The sequence below is a fragment of the Anoplopoma fimbria genome, chromosome 21 (genome assembly GCF_027596085.1).
Source record: "Anoplopoma fimbria isolate UVic2021 breed Golden Eagle Sablefish chromosome 21, Afim_UVic_2022, whole genome shotgun sequence".
Taxonomy (NCBI): domain Eukaryota; kingdom Metazoa; phylum Chordata; class Actinopteri; order Perciformes; family Anoplopomatidae; genus Anoplopoma; species Anoplopoma fimbria.
Window position 1 is genome coordinate 21,542,556 of NC_072469.1, and position 22,203 is coordinate 21,564,758.

The 22,203-nt window shown below is 40.4% G+C and overlaps 3 protein-coding genes across 3 annotated transcripts in view; 2 read left to right on the plus strand and 1 right to left on the minus strand.

Annotated features, from left to right (window-relative positions):
- The window catches only part of arfgef1 (ADP-ribosylation factor guanine nucleotide-exchange factor 1 (brefeldin A-inhibited)), a 48,136-nt gene extending 47,849 nt beyond the window's left edge, over positions 1-287 (plus strand). The window contains exon 39 of the mRNA XM_054622737.1: positions 59-287. Coding sequence (XP_054478712.1) covers positions 59-280 — 222 coding nt within the window. The 3' untranslated portion in view covers positions 281-287. The remainder of the gene's footprint in view (positions 1-58) is intronic.
- Positions 288-1,920: 1,633 nt separating this feature from the next.
- Positions 1,921-14,574, minus strand: LOC129110613 (centrosome and spindle pole-associated protein 1). Its single transcript, XM_054622748.1, is given in 28 exon segments — positions 1,921-2,121; positions 2,478-2,625; positions 2,813-2,937; positions 3,528-3,591; positions 3,705-3,739; positions 3,812-3,949; positions 4,917-5,050; positions 5,941-6,067; positions 6,209-6,269; positions 6,383-6,484; positions 6,576-6,725; positions 6,842-6,985; positions 7,167-7,237; positions 7,394-7,540; positions 7,663-7,810; positions 8,350-8,461; positions 8,679-8,766; positions 9,303-9,427; positions 9,520-9,761; positions 10,092-10,149; positions 10,266-10,362; positions 10,505-10,596; positions 12,201-12,275; positions 12,393-12,754; positions 12,879-12,980; positions 14,152-14,232; positions 14,342-14,439; positions 14,526-14,574. Coding segments are annotated over 28 exon segments (3,369 nt in total). The 3' UTR covers positions 1,921-1,927.
- A 632-nt stretch (positions 14,575-15,206) lies between these two features.
- cops5 (COP9 signalosome subunit 5) lies at positions 15,207-20,667 on the plus strand. Its single transcript, XM_054622776.1, has 9 exons — positions 15,207-15,278; positions 15,372-15,513; positions 15,732-15,966; positions 17,391-17,519; positions 17,935-18,000; positions 18,275-18,360; positions 18,548-18,659; positions 19,393-19,541; positions 20,395-20,667. Exons 2-9 carry the CDS (start codon positions 15,377-15,379, stop codon positions 20,483-20,485), a joined length of 1,005 nt encoding a protein of 334 aa, XP_054478751.1. The 5' UTR covers positions 15,207-15,278; positions 15,372-15,376; the 3' UTR covers positions 20,486-20,667.
- The last annotated feature ends 1,536 nt before the right edge of the window (positions 20,668-22,203 follow it).

Genomic DNA, 22,203 nt, shown 5'->3' on the forward strand with positions numbered 1-22,203 from the left:
TGTTTTCTTTAGACATGTCTCTGTCTTTGTCTCACTCTCTCTCTGTCTCGTCCCACAGTTCAAGGCGCATGCGTCCAGATACTACCCTCTACTGTGTGAGATCATGCAGTTCGACCTGATCCCAGAGCTGCGGGCTATTCTAAGAAAGTTTTTCCTGCGCATCGGCCTCGTGTTCCACATCGCACAGCTGCCTGAGCCCGTACCAGAACCAGAACCAGAACCTCAGCCGGCCCACGTCGAGCAGGAGGCGGTCTCAGAGGTGGGGGAGGAGGCCCAGTGATGCTGCTTACACGAACAGCCTCGAAACACAGAGCTCCACTAAGGGCCTCCATCTCAGATCTGTGCGACTGCGCTGTGGCTCCGTGTCACCTCAGGGCCCTCCATAGGGTTCATGCCTGACTTAAACAGCTGATGATCAATCAGCTATCTGCTACCACACACCCGCACCCTTAACCCTGTCACAACCACACCCACACAGACACGCCTATACACACAAACAGCCCCGACAGAGTACTTGATATCACGATGAAAACGGTAACGTCTTGTACAAGGTGTAGCGATGCCTCCACTGGATAAAACTACTGATTAACAACTGACAGTTTTCCATAATCTCTGATCTGCTCAGACGGAATATATTTCAAAAGATGTGTGCTTCTTACTGTATATTTAAAAAGGTAAAGAGTGAATGAATTCGACAACATGCAAAAGGACATATTTAGTAACTATGAAATGTGACATTTGTCACACATTGATAGTAATGATCTCTCTGTCTGCACCGCAGATGGCTAACATTAGTATTGGTAGCCTCTTGGATGAACCTAGTTGTACAGATCTGCCGCTGTGTAATATAATCTTATAACACTAGATTTCATTTATTTTTCTTTATTTTTTCTTTTCCTCCTCTGGATTTGCTGCACTTGATCTCTTTTTTGAATGCACTGGAGATTTTACTTTTGTGATAATTTATTTGACTTTACCATCTCCCGCAGATAGTCCTATACCGTACGATTTGTAATTGAACATGAACGTGGAAAGTGAAGGGTTAAATTATTCCATTTTATATGTTCTTAGGTTTTTATCGGGGATAGATGACAACTGGGCTTCTGAAACTGGAAGAGAAGAGAGCAACCTGATGCTAGCTGCTTTTGAGTCACTAGTCTGTTTTCATGTTTGAGTTTAGTTTTCACTCTTGTGTACAAAATCAAAATTAATAATATATTTAATGTTTTGTTTTTTTTGGTTTGCGGGAAAGGTATATGTATAGAGAAAATGACAAATGTTAGCTGTGCTTTAAGTATGAATGGGATGCATTCCTGCTCATGGATGTAGAAAACAAAATGTATATGATACAGCAATGTAAAGTTTTCTATGTTGCAAAAAAGATTATGTACAACTTTCTGTACAATACATCATCTGGCATTCTAATCAGGTTCTAGGTCAATAAAGTTTTTGAACTTGGTTTATTTGAAATGCTGAATCACTGACTTCTAAATGACAGAACTGCTAGCTGTTTATTTTTCTCCATTAATGATCAGCCAGGGCAACATTAACATAACATTTTATTACAAAATAAACTCTCCCCCATCTTTATAACAAAAATAACTACATTAACACATACATATGTTTATGGTGTATTCACAGATATGCGACTAACTCTATTGCAGGTTATAAAGTGCACTTTTCCCACTGAGTGAAAAACCAACTGTGACTTTGTGTAAGATGATTCTTGTCTAAACTAACTGACAATGTTTTTGTAGGCAGACTCTCTAACAAGCTTTTGAAGCTGTTTAATGTAACAAACACCCACAAATAACATGTTAGTCAGCAGAAAGTGATTCCAGCATCATACAGCAACAATGTTCGTTCTCAGGAGAGCCATCCAAGGAAAAGGGGAGCTAGCCTCACATGGGAGACCAGCTAAAGGGAGCTACCAGACGCGGTGTGAACTCCAGGGTGGATCAGCCATCCGACTGTTTGGTCTCTCCATAAAGCCGGCACGTTTTACAGTATCTGACGTGCCGGGCCGAAGCCAAGCCTCTGTGGCAACAGTCTCCATGGAGACACGCCTCTCCAGGGCAGAACGCAGAGACGAGACATCCACCTCATCACCAGACGGCCCCTCTGGAGAGTGCATAGGAGTACATTATCTATCACGCATGTCTTCAAACAATCAGAAGAAAAAAAGATACCTCAAATTTAGCAGGTATATAAAAAATGTTTGTGTCAGAAATCTGGCAAAAAAACGCATAATAAAAGTTGGTTAAAAGCCAGCTTAAATAAATATAACATGGTCTTTATTTTATCTGTTACTTTCCTAGTGCAAGGCGTGTAAGATGAGACACAGAGGTGTTTTTGGCATCACTGCTCAACTCTTTCTGTGAACCGCAACTTCTTCACGCACCCACTTGCCAGACTTGTTATGCTTTTGTTATATTAGCATCCATCATTTATAAATACTGGTAAGAAGTTCCTCTCACCTGATCTGCGGTTATGATTAACAGTGTCTTGTCTCCTGATGCGGTGCTGGTTTGGGGGCCTGACTTTGGATTCAAGGTGCAAACTAGTCACTGACTGCAGAGACTGAGCATCTGGCTGGATGTTACAGTCCTTCTGATCCACGGACACCTCCAGTACAAAAGAGATCAGAGGGAAGAGACTGACTACAATTCCCATCAACTTAATGTTGTAAAATTAGAAAACTACTGGGTCTTGAGTAATTCAGTACTGAAATCATCAGGAAGGGATTTTGCTTTGGTACTGTAGTGACTTAGATCGTTTTGACCCAAAGCAAACAAAATAATTCATAATTTACTGCTCAGCACCATACATCATCGTCATGTCTCCTCCGTGAGGTTGGTCTCTCATGGCGCTCGGCTGAGGGCCGACGGTGTCTCTGTTGATGGACCTGCCCTTCACATGCATCGCCGCTGTAAACATCTGACAAAGCCATTCATCTTTACACACAAACCTTTTATGACAGAGATTACAGTCCTTAAAAAAAAAGTTAATTCAGTTTAAATATGTGTAATATGAAAATAATATTAGTAATTCCTTTCAAGAAAACTTTTTACTGGAAGGGGTTCAGATGGTGAAAGGCTAAGTATTCAAAAAGCCTCTCTTCCTGCAGCAGACTTTTTAAACAATGTCTCTACTGCCCCCATTCCCAATGGCTGGCACTGTGCTATCTCCACCCTACAGCTGGCATGTGCCCCCTTGCACCCAGCATTGGCACCAGCTGCAACACAGAGACATGAGCTGGCATGTTCCACAATTAGCCTGGCACAGAGACACAGAGCTGAATTGTCCCGGCGCAGAGGCTGTTGTAGTGTGGTATTGTGAGAGCGTATGTAGCTGACTTCCCCAGCCGTGTCACCTTTATGGAAAATGTCTGGAGGCTTAGAAAAGGAAAAATCCTAAAGCATATTGTGTTCCCTCACTGATGTACACACTTTCTTCATACTTGAAAGAAGAAGGAAAAAAGCAACAGGGACAGTCTTTACAAACAGATTATGTTCAGTCAGGCATACCAATAAAAGCAGTCTCAGATGGCAATATGGAGTCTCTGTGGATGTAGCGTCCAGGTTTGTTCCTCTGAGAGAAGAAAGAAACACAGGCAGGGTCCAATTAACTTTAAAAAACATTCAAGATGTACTCAACCAGCCTGTCAGAAAAAAAAGCATATTTATAGTGTGATGACTACTCACAGAACGATAGTGGCTCAGTTGCTGTTCCAAAGAGTCTGTAGGGAAACACAGAACAATGAGTTAAAGAGCACAACAGGAGACATTTGACTGTTTGTCTTCCCACTGACCATTCTCTTCCTCTCTCTTCATAAGCCTGATTTTGCGTTGTTGTTCACGAAGAAGGGCCTGCTGTTGGATGTCCAGACTTTGTTCATCAGTGGGAGGGTCGGGGAACATGTGACGGACCTCCTCACGAGATGCTGTGTCTGACAAATAATGGATAGGTATTTTCACATGAAGTAGCGTCACATATTTGTCCTACATTAGCAAACAAGTGGCTTTTTCTTTTCTTTTTTTGATAAATGCAGCATAACAGTTGAATTAGCACAGAAATAAATGAGAAAGATAAGGTCAAGAGGTGCAGATAAGAGGTAGACTTTAGAAGAGAAGCTAACAATTTTCATTTTTGTTCGAGTGATTTCCAATTGCTTCCTTCATTACACTCCCCCGCTTCCTCCACTCTCTGAAACAGCAACTTGGCTGTGACTCAGCAGCTCCACAGCCTGGATACATCCTCACTAAAGTACTTCCTATAAAGGTTTTACTCGACAGAATGGATCTGATGCAGGTTTCACATGCAAGGTTGCCATAAATCAGTCATTTATATCTAGAAGTTTGACAAGTGATTGTGTCAGTTCGTCACAAACTAGCATTCCTTCTCGATTTTTGGGGGTTTTACAAGCTGGAGCTCTGAGTGTCTTTCAGACCCTTGCACTAACTCGGTCTGGGAACCCATCCAAAGCCATTTCCTTGGTCGCTTGCATCACATTCCCTGTTTTACGCTGCCAAACAGCCTGTCACTGATGGACGCCTCCCATGACTTCATGAGATTAAAGTTTCAGTGTGGCTGGAGGGAAATAGAGGACTGATGAGGTTCTGGAAAATCTAATCCATCTGGCAATGTCCAGCTGGTTTTGGACCAGGGTGTTCTTCGTCTCTTGTCCTTACATCAACACCATGACCAAGGCAATAAGAGGAGGGATTATTCAATCACTTCCTTAAAGTTAGAAAAAGTGGTTGTTTCAGAGTACAGATGGAAAGTAAGCAGAATCCAACTGGTTTAAGTTCAATGAGATAAACTGATTTGTTATCAAATGATTCAATTCAATTCATCACTATTATCAAACAAATGTTGTCCACAAACCAGTGTCCAATCAGTGTATGTGTCATTACCTCTGTGTTTAAGCTGGTTGAACTCATTGATATTATCTTTAACACGTGCAGCACCAGAGAAGGGACTCCTGGTTGATGGCTGGACTGCTTGGTTGTGCACTGATTCAAGGGTCCCTCTGCGTCTTCCTCTGGGTCTGAGCAAAGGAGGAAAAGCCCACTTTTAACAAATAACACCCAGATGCATCTCTATGACTACAGCGTGAAGTTGCAATTGATACACTGGCCCTCAAAAGTTAGGCCAGATTCAAAAAGATTTAAGAGAGTATTGTTTAAAAAAAAAGGTAGGACATAATGAATGGTTTGTGTGTTAAACACCTCCAAATGCTTTTATGAGGCCTAAAGAATGGGGCTTTCTGTGTAAGCAGCTTATATTGGAACCAAAGACAAACTGTGACACCGGCACAAGCTCAAAGGCATTTCTCTGATGATTTGCAGAAAACTCATTTGAATATAAGCAGATACTTTAAAAGTAGCTTGTAGTACAGTCCTGCCCTTTTTGGGGGTGGAATTTCTACATAAATTATGTCACATGAGTATTTCAAGGTGGATGGTTTGAGGTAACGAGCGGCCATGTGTCCTGCTAAAGTGTCGTTCAGCAACATTTGGAATCCCTACTGAGTCCTGCACTGCAGGTGACCCTGCTGATCTTAAAAAGGTAATTACAGATAAAAAGAAAATGTCCACATAGGATCATACTGTTATATTACCTCGGTAATGAGCCCCTGAAATCTGAATGGACATCAGAAGATAGCCAATTTGACCTGGCTCACTTTCATTAACTCAGAAAATGAAAGTGCCTCCTTAAATACAATTAGAAAATCAAGTCAGAATCAGGATTGTGTCTTACCGTGAATGTGACTGGAGGTGTTTTAGGAAAAATTGGACCTGAAGGGTTAGAGCATGTCTAATAGGTTCTCCAAATGGCTATTTTTTTAGCCAGGGAGAAAGTAATAAAAAATCCTATTCATTCTGGGCAAGGTATACCGACACAAATTACCCCTGCTGGGGAGTCTGACTGTAATACCTGCTGGGGGGAGTGTAGTGACGCTCCTGAAGATCTGTCTGGCCTAGTTGAACCTCCAGTTGTCTCTGTTCATTTCTCAGATACTTACGGAGGGCTGACAGCTCTCTGATCACTTCCTGTTGACCGTCTGAAACAACAAGAGGGAGTGAGGGGAAACAGGATGGCAACAATAAATGATTACGTGGCAATTTTTGATTTACAAGCATGGAGACATTTGATGGGTGTTTTTTGAGGAGGGTGAGGCAAATATTACTTAAGACAGTCTTACCTTGTAGCTGGGGTATTTCCTCAGGGACTGGTCGGGAATGTGGTGCTGACACAGAGCACTCCTGTTGTGTTACATTTTAGAATGTACATTACATTACAGAAATATTACATTTTAGATTTACATCAAAGGAGTCTTCATTTAAAAACATGTGCATCCGTTTACTGTGTTACTTACAGTCCTGGCGCTGAGTTGGCTCACGGCAGATGAAGGTCTGGATGCCACAAGATTTGTCTGCTTCCTCTGATGGGTGGGGATGGGAGGAGATGGCTCTCTTTGCTGATTTATGAGCAGAGTCACATTATTTGACAGAGATGTTAAATAAAACTGAAAGCTACAGCACCAATGTCTTTTTTCAGGCTTACTGTACCTCGTATCTCAACTGCGCCTTTTTCTCCTCTCTCTCCCTGTCGCTCTCAGGGACCTTCTTCTCGATCTCTTCTTCCTGTCTCACCCTCTTTTCCTCCTCCTGGTGTTGTGTTTTAGGTTCATGGATCCAATCACTTTTTTTCTGCTTATGCTGCAGAGAGTAAAGACAATTGTTTCTCAATGCCAAGCCCAGTGTGAGGTGACCCCTTAGCTGTCAGGAAAGAGGAATGACAGTGAGGCTCTTCATCAAAGAGATGAACTCCTTACCCGAATCGCCTTTTGCTTTCTTTGCTCTTCTTCATACTCTTGCTGAATGCGAGCCCTTTGGTCCGCCAGCCTCTTGTCTTCTTTCTCCCCCTCAATCCTCATTCGCTCTACCTCCTCTGTCTGCTTTTGCTTGTTTTGCTCTATCTGTTGGTAACGACAAGTTACATGTATAGTTATTTACAACTTCTTCAGAGTGTTCAGGACCACTTAAGTATTTGTAAACAATTAAAAAAGTTTTCTGATCTCATAAAAAAGAAAGGAGAGACATCCAAGCAGCATCAAATCAGTGGCCTGCGTAGACTGAAGGTTGTGGCCCAGAACCTACCTGTTGTTTCAGATCTTCTTTGTATCTGTCCTGCATGTGGAGCTGCTGTGGAGTTGGCTTCTCATTGAAACCTGCAATGAAAAGTGAACCAGACAGTCCATCCATCTATAAAGAAGAGCAATGTGTGCATGTGCACACACGAATGCACAGTACACTGAAATACACTGGATGACAGGAGCCAGTTTGCCACAACTTTGGCACAGTGACTCAGAGAAAGTGAACACTACCTGATATTCGATGGGAAAAGGGAGAACTGCCTTCAACTGCAGGAGTCTGTCCATTAGTCATCAAAAAGCTTTGTGTCTGTCCATCTTTCCTGGACACAGGATTCCGATATGACTCCTCGTTGGTCCTGTGCATTTGATTCAAGTCACCTGAGGGCACGGAAACATTCATAAGTACCTAAAACAAGCTGTATCACTATTTATTATGATCCATCATATATTATCTCAAATTTAGCAGACTTCATTAAAACAGAAAGTTAAACCCAACTTACTAACAAGGTTGCCTTTTTCGTCTTTTATTGAAGCACCTCCTCCACTTCTCCCCCAGGGGTTGTACGCCATCATCTCGGCCTCTATCTTAGCATCATATCGCTCCTTCTCTTCTTTCTCTCTTCTTTTACGCTCCTCTCTTTCTGTGATCTAGACACAAGGCAGGCAAAATGTTTCGTTGATAGTTGATAAACTTTCTGAGACCGCTTCAGTGGAAAACAAGTCTGTGTTTGTCTTATAGTCTTGCTACAACACAATTCTTTGCCTCCAGCATGATCTGGTCCAGCTGTCAAAATATCTGGTCTGTCCCTAAAATGAATCGATGTCTGGGTGTCCTCTGGTGTCAGCATGGAGGAAGCAGCCTGTTCCAGCAGTCACTAGCATGTCAGTGTGACAGTAAGCGTGTCAGACAGTGTGCTGCTCCATCAACTCTGACTGAGTTAGCCAAACCCAAAAAACACATCTAACTACCAGCTAACAGAACTGGAAGGTGAGCCAGAAAACACACTGCTGCAAGTACTTATTGGTACCAAACTGTCATCACTAATTTGTGAAGTTAGTTATTATATATCAAAGCATGGGGTCTGCTTAAAGCGATCAGCAGGGACGCAGCCATGTGTAGTAAACATTCGGGGCTCACTGCTCCACCCTTGGCAATCAGAGGATGTCTTGTAGATCTGATGTCATACCTGCTGTCTGAGTGCTTCTTGGTAGCTCAGTGCCTTCTCTCTCCTCTGCTCGGACTTGTCTGCAGGAAGCTCTCCAACATTCAGGGGAGACGCACTATGCTGGTCAGTTGCTCTAAAAAATGAGATACACAGTTATTTTGCAGTGAGGGCCCTCTTCTGGAAAAAAAGCAAAAGGTCTCATGACCATCTACTTGTGTAAAAGCTCACATACTTTGCAAATTGATTTTCAGTATAAATAAGTTTTAACAAATTTTGAAGTTGTTTTAAATTGTGTACATTGAATTTTTCATCTGGATAAATAAACTACTATTGCAAAAATGGACACTGACCCAATGTGGCCACTGGGTCCGAACGTGGGTTGTCTTTGAGGAGGTATGTGGAGATTCCCCGACTGATGCATCCCTCCAGGCTGACCATCTAATAAAGAAAATGCAAAAATACAAGATAATGAATAGAAACAGATTTAACAGTTTCATTGGCTATCTGCTGCCACACTCTGACAGATTTTAATATTTGTGAGCACAGACCTGGGCCCAAATTGGGCTGCAAACTTAGAATGAAAATAAAATGAATGTAACCAAACACACCCCTTGGATGAAGTGAGATCCATCTGGATCTGCTGAACTCATATTTAATAAACTGTATATCCCCTTAGGAATAAAATCAGTTCTGCTGTAAAATGAGATTTATGAATTGCAATGCCAAGTCCTCTTGGCCACTGATATAGCGATAAAGAGGCTCTATAATAAATGGCAATAGTTCTCTACAGTGAGGTCTGGGAGTTTATTTAAGCCGATGTGAATCTCTCCAATCTAAGGTGAAACGGACAAATACCGCAAGTTACTTTATGACGCAGAAGACGCTAGAAACAGAAATGACGTAAACATGTAAACATGATTTCTAATAAAAGGCAAAGAGGCAAAAATAACATGAAGATGGTAGAAATACTGTACTCTGATTGTAAGGAAGATTAAGGTCTAATGGATTCCTGGTCCCATAGTAGTAGTAAGCAGCATCATGTGGAGTCTTGTAGTTATTATTTACAGTGGGAGGAACAGGAGGAGGAGCACCAGCAACCCTGAAAAAACAAAATCACATAAACTACAGTGAATTTACAGCAGAGTTGTTAATATCATTCATGTATGGAAACACAAAGCATCAGTGAGCTACCTTCGGGTGGCCACTTGTCCTAGGATGTTTGAGAAGTCCCTGTGGTAGTCGTCATTGAAATAGTCCAGCGAGGGGACACCCTGTGCTGCTCTAGTTCTGGATCCTGGCCCCGTCTTCTCTGTCAGCTGACTGAGAGCTGTACTGTAGTCCACGTGGGACTTTCCTGGGGGACCTCTCTGTTCCGTGTCCTCTTGCGGGACATCTTGTCTCCATCTGTCATATTGTCGATTTACAGCCCCAAACTGCTTAAATCGGTCGGGCTGGAAGAGGTGCATTGTGTGAAAGAGATCCATCAAAGGAAACAAGGCATCAGATATTCAGAAAACCTCAAGATAAGGTGTTGCTCAAGGCGTCAAGTCAAAAATAATATAATAATCATCTATGATGGTGATAAAATAGTTTTGAGATGTGTTTATCGTGCTGTTGAGGCATTTCTACAATATTTACTTCACTATATACCATTCAGAGTGATGGTACGGATAAAGTAAGATGGGATCGAGACGATCACATCAGGGAATATGTTTCTAAAAAAACTGTTAGAATTTTAGCCTGCTCTTGTCATTCTGATCTACCTGTTTCTCAGGGTCTGTGGCTCCAGTGGCGGCCACCCTCATCTCAAGTTTCTTCTCCCTGAAAAACAAAATGTACAAATCCATCATCCTCCATCCTTTGTACTTTGTTGAATCACAAGGATGTGCCAGCTGAAACAATTCTAGAAAAGGATGAGTTAGTGAATCAATAATCACCTGATCTTGTTTCTCTGCTGTTCAGCAATTTGTTTCAGCAGCTCTTGCTTGTACTTTTCTTTCCTCATCTGAGATGCTGTCTGCTCCTCTGCTGCTCCTGCATGACAACAGAGAGCCATAAACATACAAGTGCTGTCACTTGTGATGCTGAAAAAATATTTCAAGTGATGAATTTAAAATCAATAATCCCACAAGTCAATATGTGTCCAAAAGCATCATGCAATAAGAAAGGTATTTACCAATCATCAGTCCCGTAGCAAACTGAGCTATATCCTTGCTGGTAGCAGGTCTGGATCTTGCAGCCGTTTTCATGCTGTCTTGCATTTGCAGACTATTAAACACAGACACACAGACAAAATCAGACACTCCACGAGAGTCATACAATTACTGACAGTATATAAGGGTAACTGCACAGCATTCAGTTACCGTCTTACTCACACCCAGCTACCATTTTACATCACACACTGCCTCTTAGTTTGCCTGCAGAGCTTTCTGGTCTCAGAGACAGGGGGTGAAGCCTCCTCCTCTAATCAATCCAGCTACTCTTATATTGCAGGGGTGAGTAATTGTAAAAGCCTTGGCCCAGCTCCCCCTGGAGCTGGGCCAAGGCACCCCTCCATCACCCTCCATCACCCTCCATCACCTCTCTACATATTAGCAGCTAACTGAGAGTGGTTAAACTTAATGGCACAACCAGAAACAATGAAACACTGTTGCCGTTGTCGAGAAGTTCCGAGAAGTGAATGCAATAACTTAGTATAGCAGCAATGAGCCATATCGGTCTTGTGTTACACTTACCCTGTATTGGCTCAATCAATCTGATTATTTTACTGATTGCGAAAATGTATGGAACTTTGTATGAGAATCTTAACTTCCAACCCCATTCATTGTTGTTCTGATAAGGAACACAAGGGGCTTCTACCTTTTTTATGACCTGAGGAGCTCTGCCTTAGAGACAGACAAGTGAAGAGATATTATATCATCATACCTGCTCCTTTGTCTATGGTATATATATATATATATATATATATATATATATATATATATATATATATATATATATATATATATATATATATATATAAAACAGACGAAAATAGCTCAAAACCATACTACAGAAAGAGCTATACCTGTTAGCTCTGCTTTCTCTGGTTCTTCTCTCCTCTTTGTGCTCTGGCTCTGGAGTGTGTCTGTCTTTTCGCCTCCTGTGTCTAAACTCCAACTCTTCCTCCTTGTCTGTGACTGACTCCTCCTCAGAGCTATAAGGCCCTTTTGGCCTGTGAAGGTGCCAACGCCTTTGTCTCCGATGGCCTGGACCCCAAGTCCCTGTGTTTTTTCCATTATCCATTGCCTCGGTCAGAGTGGCCGCTTCTCTCCTGCTGGATGCAGGGCGCTCCCTGGGAGGAGGGTGTATGTTTATGTACGGACAAAACCAGACACTCGAAAAGTAGCCCTCTAATTACTGACGGTATAAGGGTAACAGTACAACAATCGTCGTTGCCGTCTGAGTCACACCCAGCTTACATTTTACATCACACACTGCACTCTTAGTTTGCCTGCAGAGCTTTTGGTCTCAGAGATAGGGGGTGAAGCCTCCTCCTCCAATCAATCCAGCTACTCTGGTAGAGCTGAAGTGAGTAATTGTTTGCCAGGAGCTGGGCCAAGGCTCACCCACCATCACCGTTCCACACGTTAACAGCTTACTGAGTGTGGCTCAACTTAATGGCATAAACGGCTACAATGAAAGGCAACTGCATGCACAAGAAGAGCTGGAGAGCAATAACTGAATATAGCAGAAATGATCTATACCGGTCTTGTCTTGCAGTTACCCTGTGTTGGCTCATTCAATCAGATTATTGTAATGATTGATTCAGCATTACAAACCTCATTACTGCTGTCAACCAGAAAAGTACATAGAAATTAAATCTTGCTTACTCTGACTTCCCGCCCCATTCATTGTCCTGATCACGAACACCAGGGGCCTCCATTTTCCTTACGCCCTGAGGAGCTCTGCCATAGAGACGGACAAGTAAAGATAAATTATGGCATCATATCTACTCTTCTATCTATGGTATATATGTAACAGACGAAAATAGCTCAGAATCATACTACAGAAAAAAGCTACACCTGTTAGCTCTGCGTTCTCTGGTTCTTCTCTCCTCTTTGTGCTCTGGCTCTGGAGTGTGTCTGTCTTGTCGCCTCCTGTGTCTGAATTCAAACTCGTCCTCTTTGTCCGTGATTGACTCCTCCTCAGAGCTATATCGCTCTTTTGGTCTATGGAGTTTCCAACGCCTTCGTCTCCGATGGCCTGGACCCCCAGTCCCTGTGCTTTCTCCATTATCTACTGCCTCAGTCAGAGTGGCAGCATCTCTCCTGGATGCAGGGCGCTCCCTGGGAGGAGGGTGTATGTTTGTATGGATGTTGAGGATGGGCAGAGGAGAAGCTGCAGAAGAAATGTACTCAGCATCTGTAGCTTGAAACTGTCCGGGCTGAAAGTAAAAATTTGAAGAAGAAAAATGGAATATGAGAAGCATTTACTTTATACCTTGGTGTTATACCATGTATTTTGTTAAAGAGAAAGCAGAATTGAATAACTTTCATTATTCACATTACCTTTAAAGTGACAGGAGGTGTTCCCCTCTTAAACCTTGGGATTTGAGCTTTTTCTTGTAGGAAGAGGTTATATTCTTTATTTCTCTCCTCTCTTAGTTTTTCCTGTAAGAGAAACAAAATCAGATGTATGTGTCTGGAGCAGCCATATCCTTTGGACAGGGCACCAGCTACATATTTTTTTAAAGGACTTATTAATACTAATACTATGTGTAACCCCTCCCTTCTTTCTAGTTTCATTCATTCATTTTGCTGTTAATGTCTAATTGATTATTAAAAAATGACTGAAAACAGTCTCAACTCTCACACATTACAATGACACTAAATATATGAAACCATCGGTATACAGTAACTCATCTTTTGAATATAAGAAACCCCACTGTACCTTTCTTATATCATAGTCAACTCTTACTTGACAGTAACTACTTAAAGCAACAGAATTTCTTCTGACTTAATAAAGTCTGTTTATTATTTATAGTTTCTTGCAAAAATGGCTGAAGATTGACTAATAGCTGACAGGGTTTGTAGCCTGATGTGACGCCCTCCCTGTCTTGGAGGCTGTCCTGGCCAACATCAGCAGGCAGTGGGCTGAAAAGGAAGGGTCGTCTTCTTGATTAAGCTCACCTGGGTCATCCAGGCTATACAATTGTGTCCACCTGTTCATTGTGTATTTCCCTTGCTACAGCAATCATCCACCCTGCATGACTGTTGTTTGGTTTTGCACCTTCAACACCTCCACAGCGCACTTGACACACATTCATGAACTGCTTTCATTTGCCTACATTGCTGATCTACCCACTTCATTGTTCATTTGAGTTAACATTAGTTTAACAAATTAGGTTTGGTTTCAAGTAAAACCTTGCAAGGACCTCCCTTTTTGTCCCATTCCCTGAACTAATTGTATCTTAGATACAATGATGCATTATGTATTAATCTAAGATAGGCCTGAATGTTAATGAGCAAAGTTGTTCCTACTTCATACCTGCATTATTGGTGACTCAGCTATAGTATTTCAAGATACTGTAATTTGTTCATACATTTACTGACCCAGGTGGGACCTAAACTTACAATCCCCAGCTCTGGAGGCTGATGCCTTATCCATAAGGCCACTCTGCATAAGCTTTAACAGGGCGGCAAGCACTTGTAAACAAAAGCAGTTGCCATGAGATGGGTTACCTGTTTCCTGCTAAGGTGCACTCGGGGACACACTAACAAATGTACACACAACAAAAACGTAAGCACCAACCCAGGCACACAGAAACAAACAGACACACACCTGAAGCGATATCTTCTCAACAATAGGTAGGGAGAGACCCTGGGGCTTTGGTGGAGGGTCACTAGTTTTCAGATCCTTTATCTGGAGGAAGAACATGAAAACATAGGACAGGATGGTGACTCAGCAAAATGCAACAGAGAGGCAACAAATAAAAATATAAAATGGTAATCTTTCAAATACATCACCAGACCTTGGCAGCATAATGCTTGTAGTCCAGTTGAAGCTCCTGCTGAAGTTTCTTCTTCTTCCTGTCATAGTCATTTCCCAGCAGCAAACTTAAACCTAAACCTGGAAAGTATCAAATATATAACACGTAAATTGTTACACAAACCTACCTTCAAACAGTGTAATCTGCTCAGTATCAGACACAGTACCTCTGTCTGGATGTTGGGGGATCCTGTGCACTGCTGATGCTGGAGGCATATCAACACCTTGGTTTGATTACCAGTCTGTTAAAGACATTAACACGTTAAAACATTCAGTATATGTACTCATTAAATCATTGATAATCCACATACCTCTATTTGCATGTATCACACTTGAGTGATATATCTTTGGGTGTTTCCTCTTCCTCTCAACGTCCATTAATCACTCACCCTCTGGCTACAGAAGTCATATACACATTACTATTTTAAAACAAGTATTGTCTACATATTCGTACCATGTGCCTTCACAGACCCAAAAGTGACAAATGCTTTCAGCATGGCGGAAAGCATCATAGTGTTGCTATTGGCAACCACGACACAGACCTGGTTGAGGCTACCGAGCACAGTGTCAAAGAAACCTGTGCCATTGAAATGTGCTTTACTGAAAACCGCCACTAGATGGCAGTGAGTCCTCGACAGTCATTTGTGTGACGTCACAGGACGAAACCATTTGTTCTGGCGGAGGCGGGGGGGGAGGGGGGTTACACTTTAATATAAGTTATATACACACGGTTAAATCACTTCAGATGGAATGTCATTGTTGTATACTGTGTTAAACTTAAATGTTAAACGAATTTCGTTTATTATAAAATCATATCAACGTCCTGTTTGTGTGACATTATGACAGACGTCGCACTTTGGTATAATGGTATCGCTCACTGTCATGGCTGCCTGACCGAATGGACATTTAGCCCCGTTACGGTATCAAACTATTGCAGAAATATAACATTTCATCGCTTTCTTGGGCAGAAATAAGGGGTTTTAACGACACAGTTTGTTTGCTTATATAATAAGTGGTCATGGCGGGGAGCAGCACGGCTCAGAAAACATGGGAGCTGTCCAACAGCATGCAGGAAGGACAGAGCATAGACGAAATCTACAAATATGACAAAAAGCAACAACAAGAGATCCTCGCTGCTAAGCCATGGACGAAGGAGTAAGTCCACAACAACAGTGGATACCCAGTGATCCCTGAGCATGTTCTACATGTGTCAGGGTAGTTTATTTTTAGAGGAAACAGCTTGGCTACAAAGCTAGCATTGGCTTGTCAACACGGATATACGACTACCGTGACCTGTGTGGCCTGTGCACATGTATTTACCACCCTTTATATATATATATGTGATATTAAACATGTCTGTCTTTGACCCACAGTCATCACTATTTCAAGTACTGCAAGATCTCAGCCCTGGCCCTGCTGAAGATGGTGATGCATGCCAGGTCTGGAGGAAACCTGGAGGTGATGGGCCTCATGCTGGGGAAGGTGGATGGAGAAACCATGATCATCATGGACAGCTTTGCTTTGCCCGTGGAGGGCACTGAAACCCGGGTCAACGCCCAGGCTGCAGCCTATGAGTACATGGCCGCCTACATTGAGAATGCCAAACAGGTCTGACACTGATATTCATCATAGGGCCTCTCACAGAGAGAGGAGGAACCAAACTACACACACACTGTTCAGCTGGTTGGATTTATAGTTCATCACTTTCTGTTGATTTAATTGATAGCAACTATATTTTTTTATTTCAAGACTTTGTTGACAAACAGTACCAGTCAAAAGTTTGGACACACCTTCTCATTACATTACATTACATTACATTACAGTCATTTAGCAGACGCTTTTATCCAAAGCGACTTACAATCAGTAGTATATTACATATCATGTAATATACTCTCATTCTCATTCAACTACTTTGAAGAATCTAAAATATAAAACGTATTCTGGTTTGTTGAGCATTTGTTTGTTTACCACATAATTCCATATGTGTTCCTTCATAGTTTGGATGTCTTCAATATGAATCTACTATGTAGAAAAAAATTAGAATAAAAATAAAGAAAAACCATTGAATGAGAAGGTGTGTCCAAACTTTTGACTGGTACTGTATATATATATAAATAAATAAAATAATAAATATATATTTATATATATATATATATATATATATATAAATATATATATATAGTACCAGTCAAAAGTCTGGACACACCTTCTCATTCAACTACTTTGAAGACTCTAAAATATAAAACATATTCTGGTTTGTTGAGCATTTGTTTGTTTACCACATAATTCCACATGTGTTCCTTCATAGTTTGGATGTCTTCACTATTAATCTACAATGTAGAAAAAATAAAAATAAAGAAAAACCCTTGAATGAGAAGGTGTGTCCAAACTTTTGACTGGTACTGTATGTTAAAGAAAACCTACTTTTATGTTTGTAATGTGGACTAGACATATACCCACATGAGTTTTGAAGCTGATACCCACATGTGATGGTTTTTTACCGTAGGATTGAGGTTTGAAGCTATATATCAGATTATATAATGTTGTCTACAGTTCCGACCATGGTAGCTATTTGTTTATTATCCTTAGTTGTATTACACTATTAAAGGCACTGTTACAAAGCAATAAGCAGGATTACTGTATCGTAATGTTAGAATTTGTTTTAAAAGATTTAGAACCAATGTGAATGATGAAGCACCTTGATCCGTAAGGGTCATCATTTACAAAATCAAACATTTGTGTCTGGTTATTTTATCGAAACCTGTATTATTTATCAATATTGCAAAATTAAATTACATATACAGTGAAAGTAAAATGTTATCCATATCAAACCACAATCTCACCCATATCATCCTATACTGTTATTAAAAATACACAATTTATTCTCTTTCTGTACCAAATGCTGTCAGTAACATTACTTTTTCAGCTACATTTTCACACTTTCTTTATTTTCCCCATTGTCTGTGCTATTCTTGAATAATGGTGTATTTCACGCCTTGAATAATAAACTACATCTATCTTAAATCCCTCAGGTTGGCCGGCTGGAGAATGCTATTGGCTGGTACCACAGTCACCCAGGCTATGGCTGCTGGCTGTCTGGCATTGATGTCAGCACTCAGATGCTCAACCAGCAGTTTCAGGAGCCTTTTGTGGCTGTTGTGGTAAGACTCCGGATATAGCAAATTGTTTTTTTGATTTCAAGCCAAATGCTTAGTTTCCTATGACTTCCAATTGCACCCCATGAGCATGGTATTTATGTAAGTAAAACCTTTTCTTTCTAACTACGACAAAACAAGGTAATGTATGGGTAACAGAGAAGGGGTGAGATTGTTGATGCATTGGTTGTGGGTTTTCTATGTAGTACTGATGAATATTATGGTATTGCAACCATATATACCATTTTCCACTTCATTTGGTTTAGCAGTTAATGCCATGGGCGTCATATAATTAAGTGTGCATTTTCAGCACTCCGACAGCCACAGTAAATGCTCCTGGTGGCCGGATTTGAGTGTTCCCTGGAGGTTTGTCTGACCCCTGACTATGTTTTCCTGTTCTACTGTATCTTGCTTTCTACAGATCGACCCCACTCGGACTATTTCAGCAGGAAAAGTCAACCTTGGCGCCTTCAGGACCTACCCAAAGGTAAAGCTAAGACTGTATACAGCGGTAGCTCTCCTGAGACTATTATTCTAATCGTATTAAAAATTTTTGCTATTAATGCTCATGTTTGCACTTTTGAAATTTGTATTTTAATGTTGTATATTTGTTTTACTATACAAACTAGATTTTATGATCTTGCAATTGTCTGTGTATCCCATTACTTGCTTCCTTATTTGTGTAATAATTATCTGGTTATTGTACAGACGAGCTTTTTAGTATGTTGTTAAATCTCAGCATTTCCTCTTTGGATTTCCAGGGTTACAAACCTCCTGATGAGGGACCCTCAGAATACCAAACAATCCCCTTGAACAAGATTGAAGACTTTGGTGTTCACTGTAAACAGTGAGTATTCATGTATATCCCTGTGTTGTCACAATATTAAAAAAAGTAATGATAGCAGTACTTGTAAAATACATCATGTATGTTATATTTTTTTATTAATTGCAGAACTTTTGTATAGTGCACCCTTTACTATATGTCTGTGTATTTGTACGTGGCTCATGTTTTTACTTTGATTTGTTTTATTCAGGTATTACGCCTTGGAGGTAACTTACTTTAAGTCCTCCCTTGATAGAAAGCTTCTGGAACTCCTTTGGAACAAATATTGGGTCAATACCTTAAGTTCCTCAAGTCTCCTCACGGTATGTAGACAACATCAAAAAACAAAATGTTTGCTAATTGTTTGACATTTTGATTTATGGTTGATTATTACACTATAACTCACTGAGACATTCAGTCACCCGCTTGTGATGTCATGATTTATTGCTGCTTAGTAGCTATGAGTCGCTGTTTATTGATTTTAGTAATGTGCTTAATTTAAACCTTTTAACATGGGAGATAAATATTAAAGTTGGGCCCAACTCAGGCCATACAGATGCTTTCGTGGTTCACCATGGATTCCTATGCCCCCCCCCGAGTTCATTCTAAAGATCGAAATCCCCTCATGTGAATTCCCATTGTGGATGCAGTCACTCTGTCCCGAGCTTGACTAAACAGTCTAAATAGGCATCAGGCTTATCCAAACAGTAAGCTCTTTGGCATTCTGGATGAAGATGAATTGACTAGATGTCAAGGACGAGCCGCTCCTTGGGTGACAGGCTTTGTCAGTTGCTACACTGTCACCCTAGTCAGGGGCCCCCGTGTCATTGTGTTTTAATTACCTTTTCCACTAAAAACACGGCCTCACCTTAGGCAAACCTTTCCCTGGCTTTCTTTTCATTCACCGACAGACACAAAGTGTTCCTGCAGCTTGTTGGACATATTTGTTGCCATTCTGCAAAATTTGTTTTCTTTGTGTAATATCTGTTATCTAGCTTTTGTTGGCAAATTGTGCATGAATCGGTTTGTGTGTGTGTGTGTTTGTTGGATGGTCAGAACTCGGACTACACCACAGGCCAGGTGTTTGACCTGTCGGAGAAGCTGGAGCAGTCGGAGGCCCAGCTGGGCAGAGGCAGCTTCATGCTTGGGTTGGACACGCATGACAGGAAGTCTGAGGACAAACTGGCCAAAGCAACACGAGATAGGTAAATCTTTTTCTCCGATAAAAAGACTGCAGACTAAAATGTAAACTTCCTTTTATTCTGGGAACTTTAATTTCTATGTTTCCCATTGCTTACTTTATATTACAGATCCTAAAGAGAAAATTGTGATAGTATTGCTTTTAACTCATTTCATTATATTTTATTACTGTGTGATATTCAGTATTAATAATAATAATAATCCCATTTTCAAAAATATTTTTTTTCAATTGGGCACTAATAAGAAGTATAATTGTGTGTGTGTGTGTGTGTGTGTGTGTGTTTTTCTCCAATTTTCAATTATTCAAATGTTTGATTTATGGCTGCAACCAACATTTTGTTTAGTACTGATTTTGAAATCCCAATTAATTGATTAAAAGTTATCTTATTGTCTTGTTTTATCTGAATGACAAAGATTCAGTTGTATAAAAACAAATATAAAACACAAAAATATTCAAACATTAACTGATTATCAAAATAGCTGCAAATAATTGACAAATAATTCAACTAATTTCTTGATCTGTAGTTTATTAGTGATTTTATTTACAAGTAGTGCCATTCAAACCAGACCAAGAAAAATATAAACATGCAGCAGTATCACGTTTTTTTCCATTGTTTTATAATAATGGATTAATTTAAATATGTTCATGATTCAAAGAAATGTAAAGAGCATTACAATTAAGTCTACTAATCTGTTTATTAATAGTAGTTACTGTAATAACTGAAACACAAACGGAGACATAGTACTACAAACAACACCTTCCTTAGTTATTGCCCTTGATGTTACACCTCTGTATGTTGTGTCTGTTTTGCTGGAGTAATTTAACTAATCACCATTTTTCATTCTGGTTTGTTTTAGCTGCAAGACAACCATAGAGGCAATTCATGGCCTGATGTCTCAGGTCATTAAGGACAAACTCTTCAATCAAATCAACACATCTGGAAATTAAACCTGAACTACGAGCTGATTTGGATTTTACCCGGAAGTGTTTTCTTGTGCATGTCTAGCACTTATTGGTAAATTGTTTAACTTCTAAGGGTAAGATCTTGGGGTTGCTTTTTTTTTTTAATTCAATTTCCTATTTTGTCTCTAGAAGTAGTTAAGGATTATACATTCAAAAAATAAAAACATAAAAAGTTAAATTGCTGTTTGTTGTTATTTCATTCAAAAAAAATACATGGTTTTTATTTTACTCTATTATGCAACATGTAGCACATTTCAACATAAACACTTTCAATGGTGTATAAGGTGGAGATTAGTCTTCACATATTCAGTCCTTTGTAAATATAGTACAGCATTCTTAAGTTGTGGGGCTTTGCGTGCAGCATTGTCTCCCTTCATGCTTTGCCTGTTACTAAAAATCATTTTGCATGTGCATGGGGCCTGTATTCCTCTTCAGCCCAACATTTGCACACACACCATGGTTACATTTACCTCACAGCCTAACCTAGCACCAGTCAGTCATTCAAGTGTAGCCTGTCACAGCATTACATAATGGAACAACAAACTCAAGCTTCTGCATAGGCTCAAAGGGAATCGGCTGCAATGTGTGGGATGTCTCTGCGGAGTCACTCCCAGCACAGTTTTGGCTCTCGCTGGTACACACTCCGGCATAGTGGCCGGCTCGTCAGGTTGTGGCGTGGCAGTGATGCAGCGCAGAAACAGAAGCTGTACACACTGGAGTCTATTCACCCAACGTGTCTGCTCTCCGTCGAAGCAGACACTCACTGAGTCTGCCTTTTTTTAACAGGCAGCCGCTTTGGCCTGGGTTTGTGTTACGTCTTTTTTTTTACGGTATTGTAATGGCTAAATGTATATTTTTGATGTCATGTATCGCAGAGGAGACAATCCCAGTGGGGCAGTGGAGGTGTCTGTTTTTTGTCATGCACATGAGCTTTGGCACTTTTTATAATGATTTTCTTTTACTATTATTCATGGCATGTCCTAAATTGGAGTTGGTGTTCAGTTTAGCGGTGTAGAAGAGGAAACTTATTAGATTATATTTAATTTAATTTAGAAATTTAAATTGTTGAATAGTTTTCTTGCACACAGTCTACTGAATAGCTTGTGTTTTTGCCAGATATTTAAATGTATTACACGGATGACTGTCACAGTGCTGAGAAAGTATTTAGAGTATGCGCTTCTAAAATAGTTTCAACTTATATTTGGTCTTCCATGGTGATTTAAGTATCAGTGAAACATATTGAACTCGTTGGACATGTAAATATTGTGATTATCACCAGATGGACATTTGTATGCATGGCTAAAGGTGGAATAGGAAAATATGTATGTAAATTCTAATCAAGTCAAATTGTGGGCAGCCAAAAATCCAATACTCGTGTAGTTTACTTTACTCTTTTAACATTTAGCAGTTTTCTAATTCCAAAGTATGTTCCCCATTTACATAAGAAAAATATTTAACAGATGGCAGAGGAATGCCTTCTCCCTTGCTGTCCACAAAAATAAAGGAGTGAACAACAACTGGCAATGACTGATATGAGAGCAGCAGATTGACAAGGCTCATGATTAATAGCTATAGGTAACTACAGTATTGAGGCCCTATAGATCTAATGACCCCACTAAGATCTGGAGATGTTGTGTTTAGTTTGGCTCTCAGAGGAATTAAACCCCACAAGCATGAAGAAGCTGATCCCCGCTCAGAAAAGC

What these genes read in the sequence shown, in the direction of transcription:
- cops5 (XM_054622776.1), top strand. Translation starts at nt 15,377, where the DNA reads ATGGCGGGGAGCAGCACGGCTCAGAAAACATGGGAGCTGTCCAACAGC. An exon ending in ACATTGAGAATGCCAAACAG is followed by an intron (nt 15,967 to 17,390) that starts GTCTGACACTGA and finishes TAAATCCCTCAG; the next exon opens with GTTGGCCGGCTGGAGAATGC. An exon ending in GCCAAAGCAACACGAGATAG is followed by an intron (nt 19,542 to 20,394) that starts GTAAATCTTTTT and finishes GGTTTGTTTTAG; the next exon opens with CTGCAAGACAACCATAGAGG.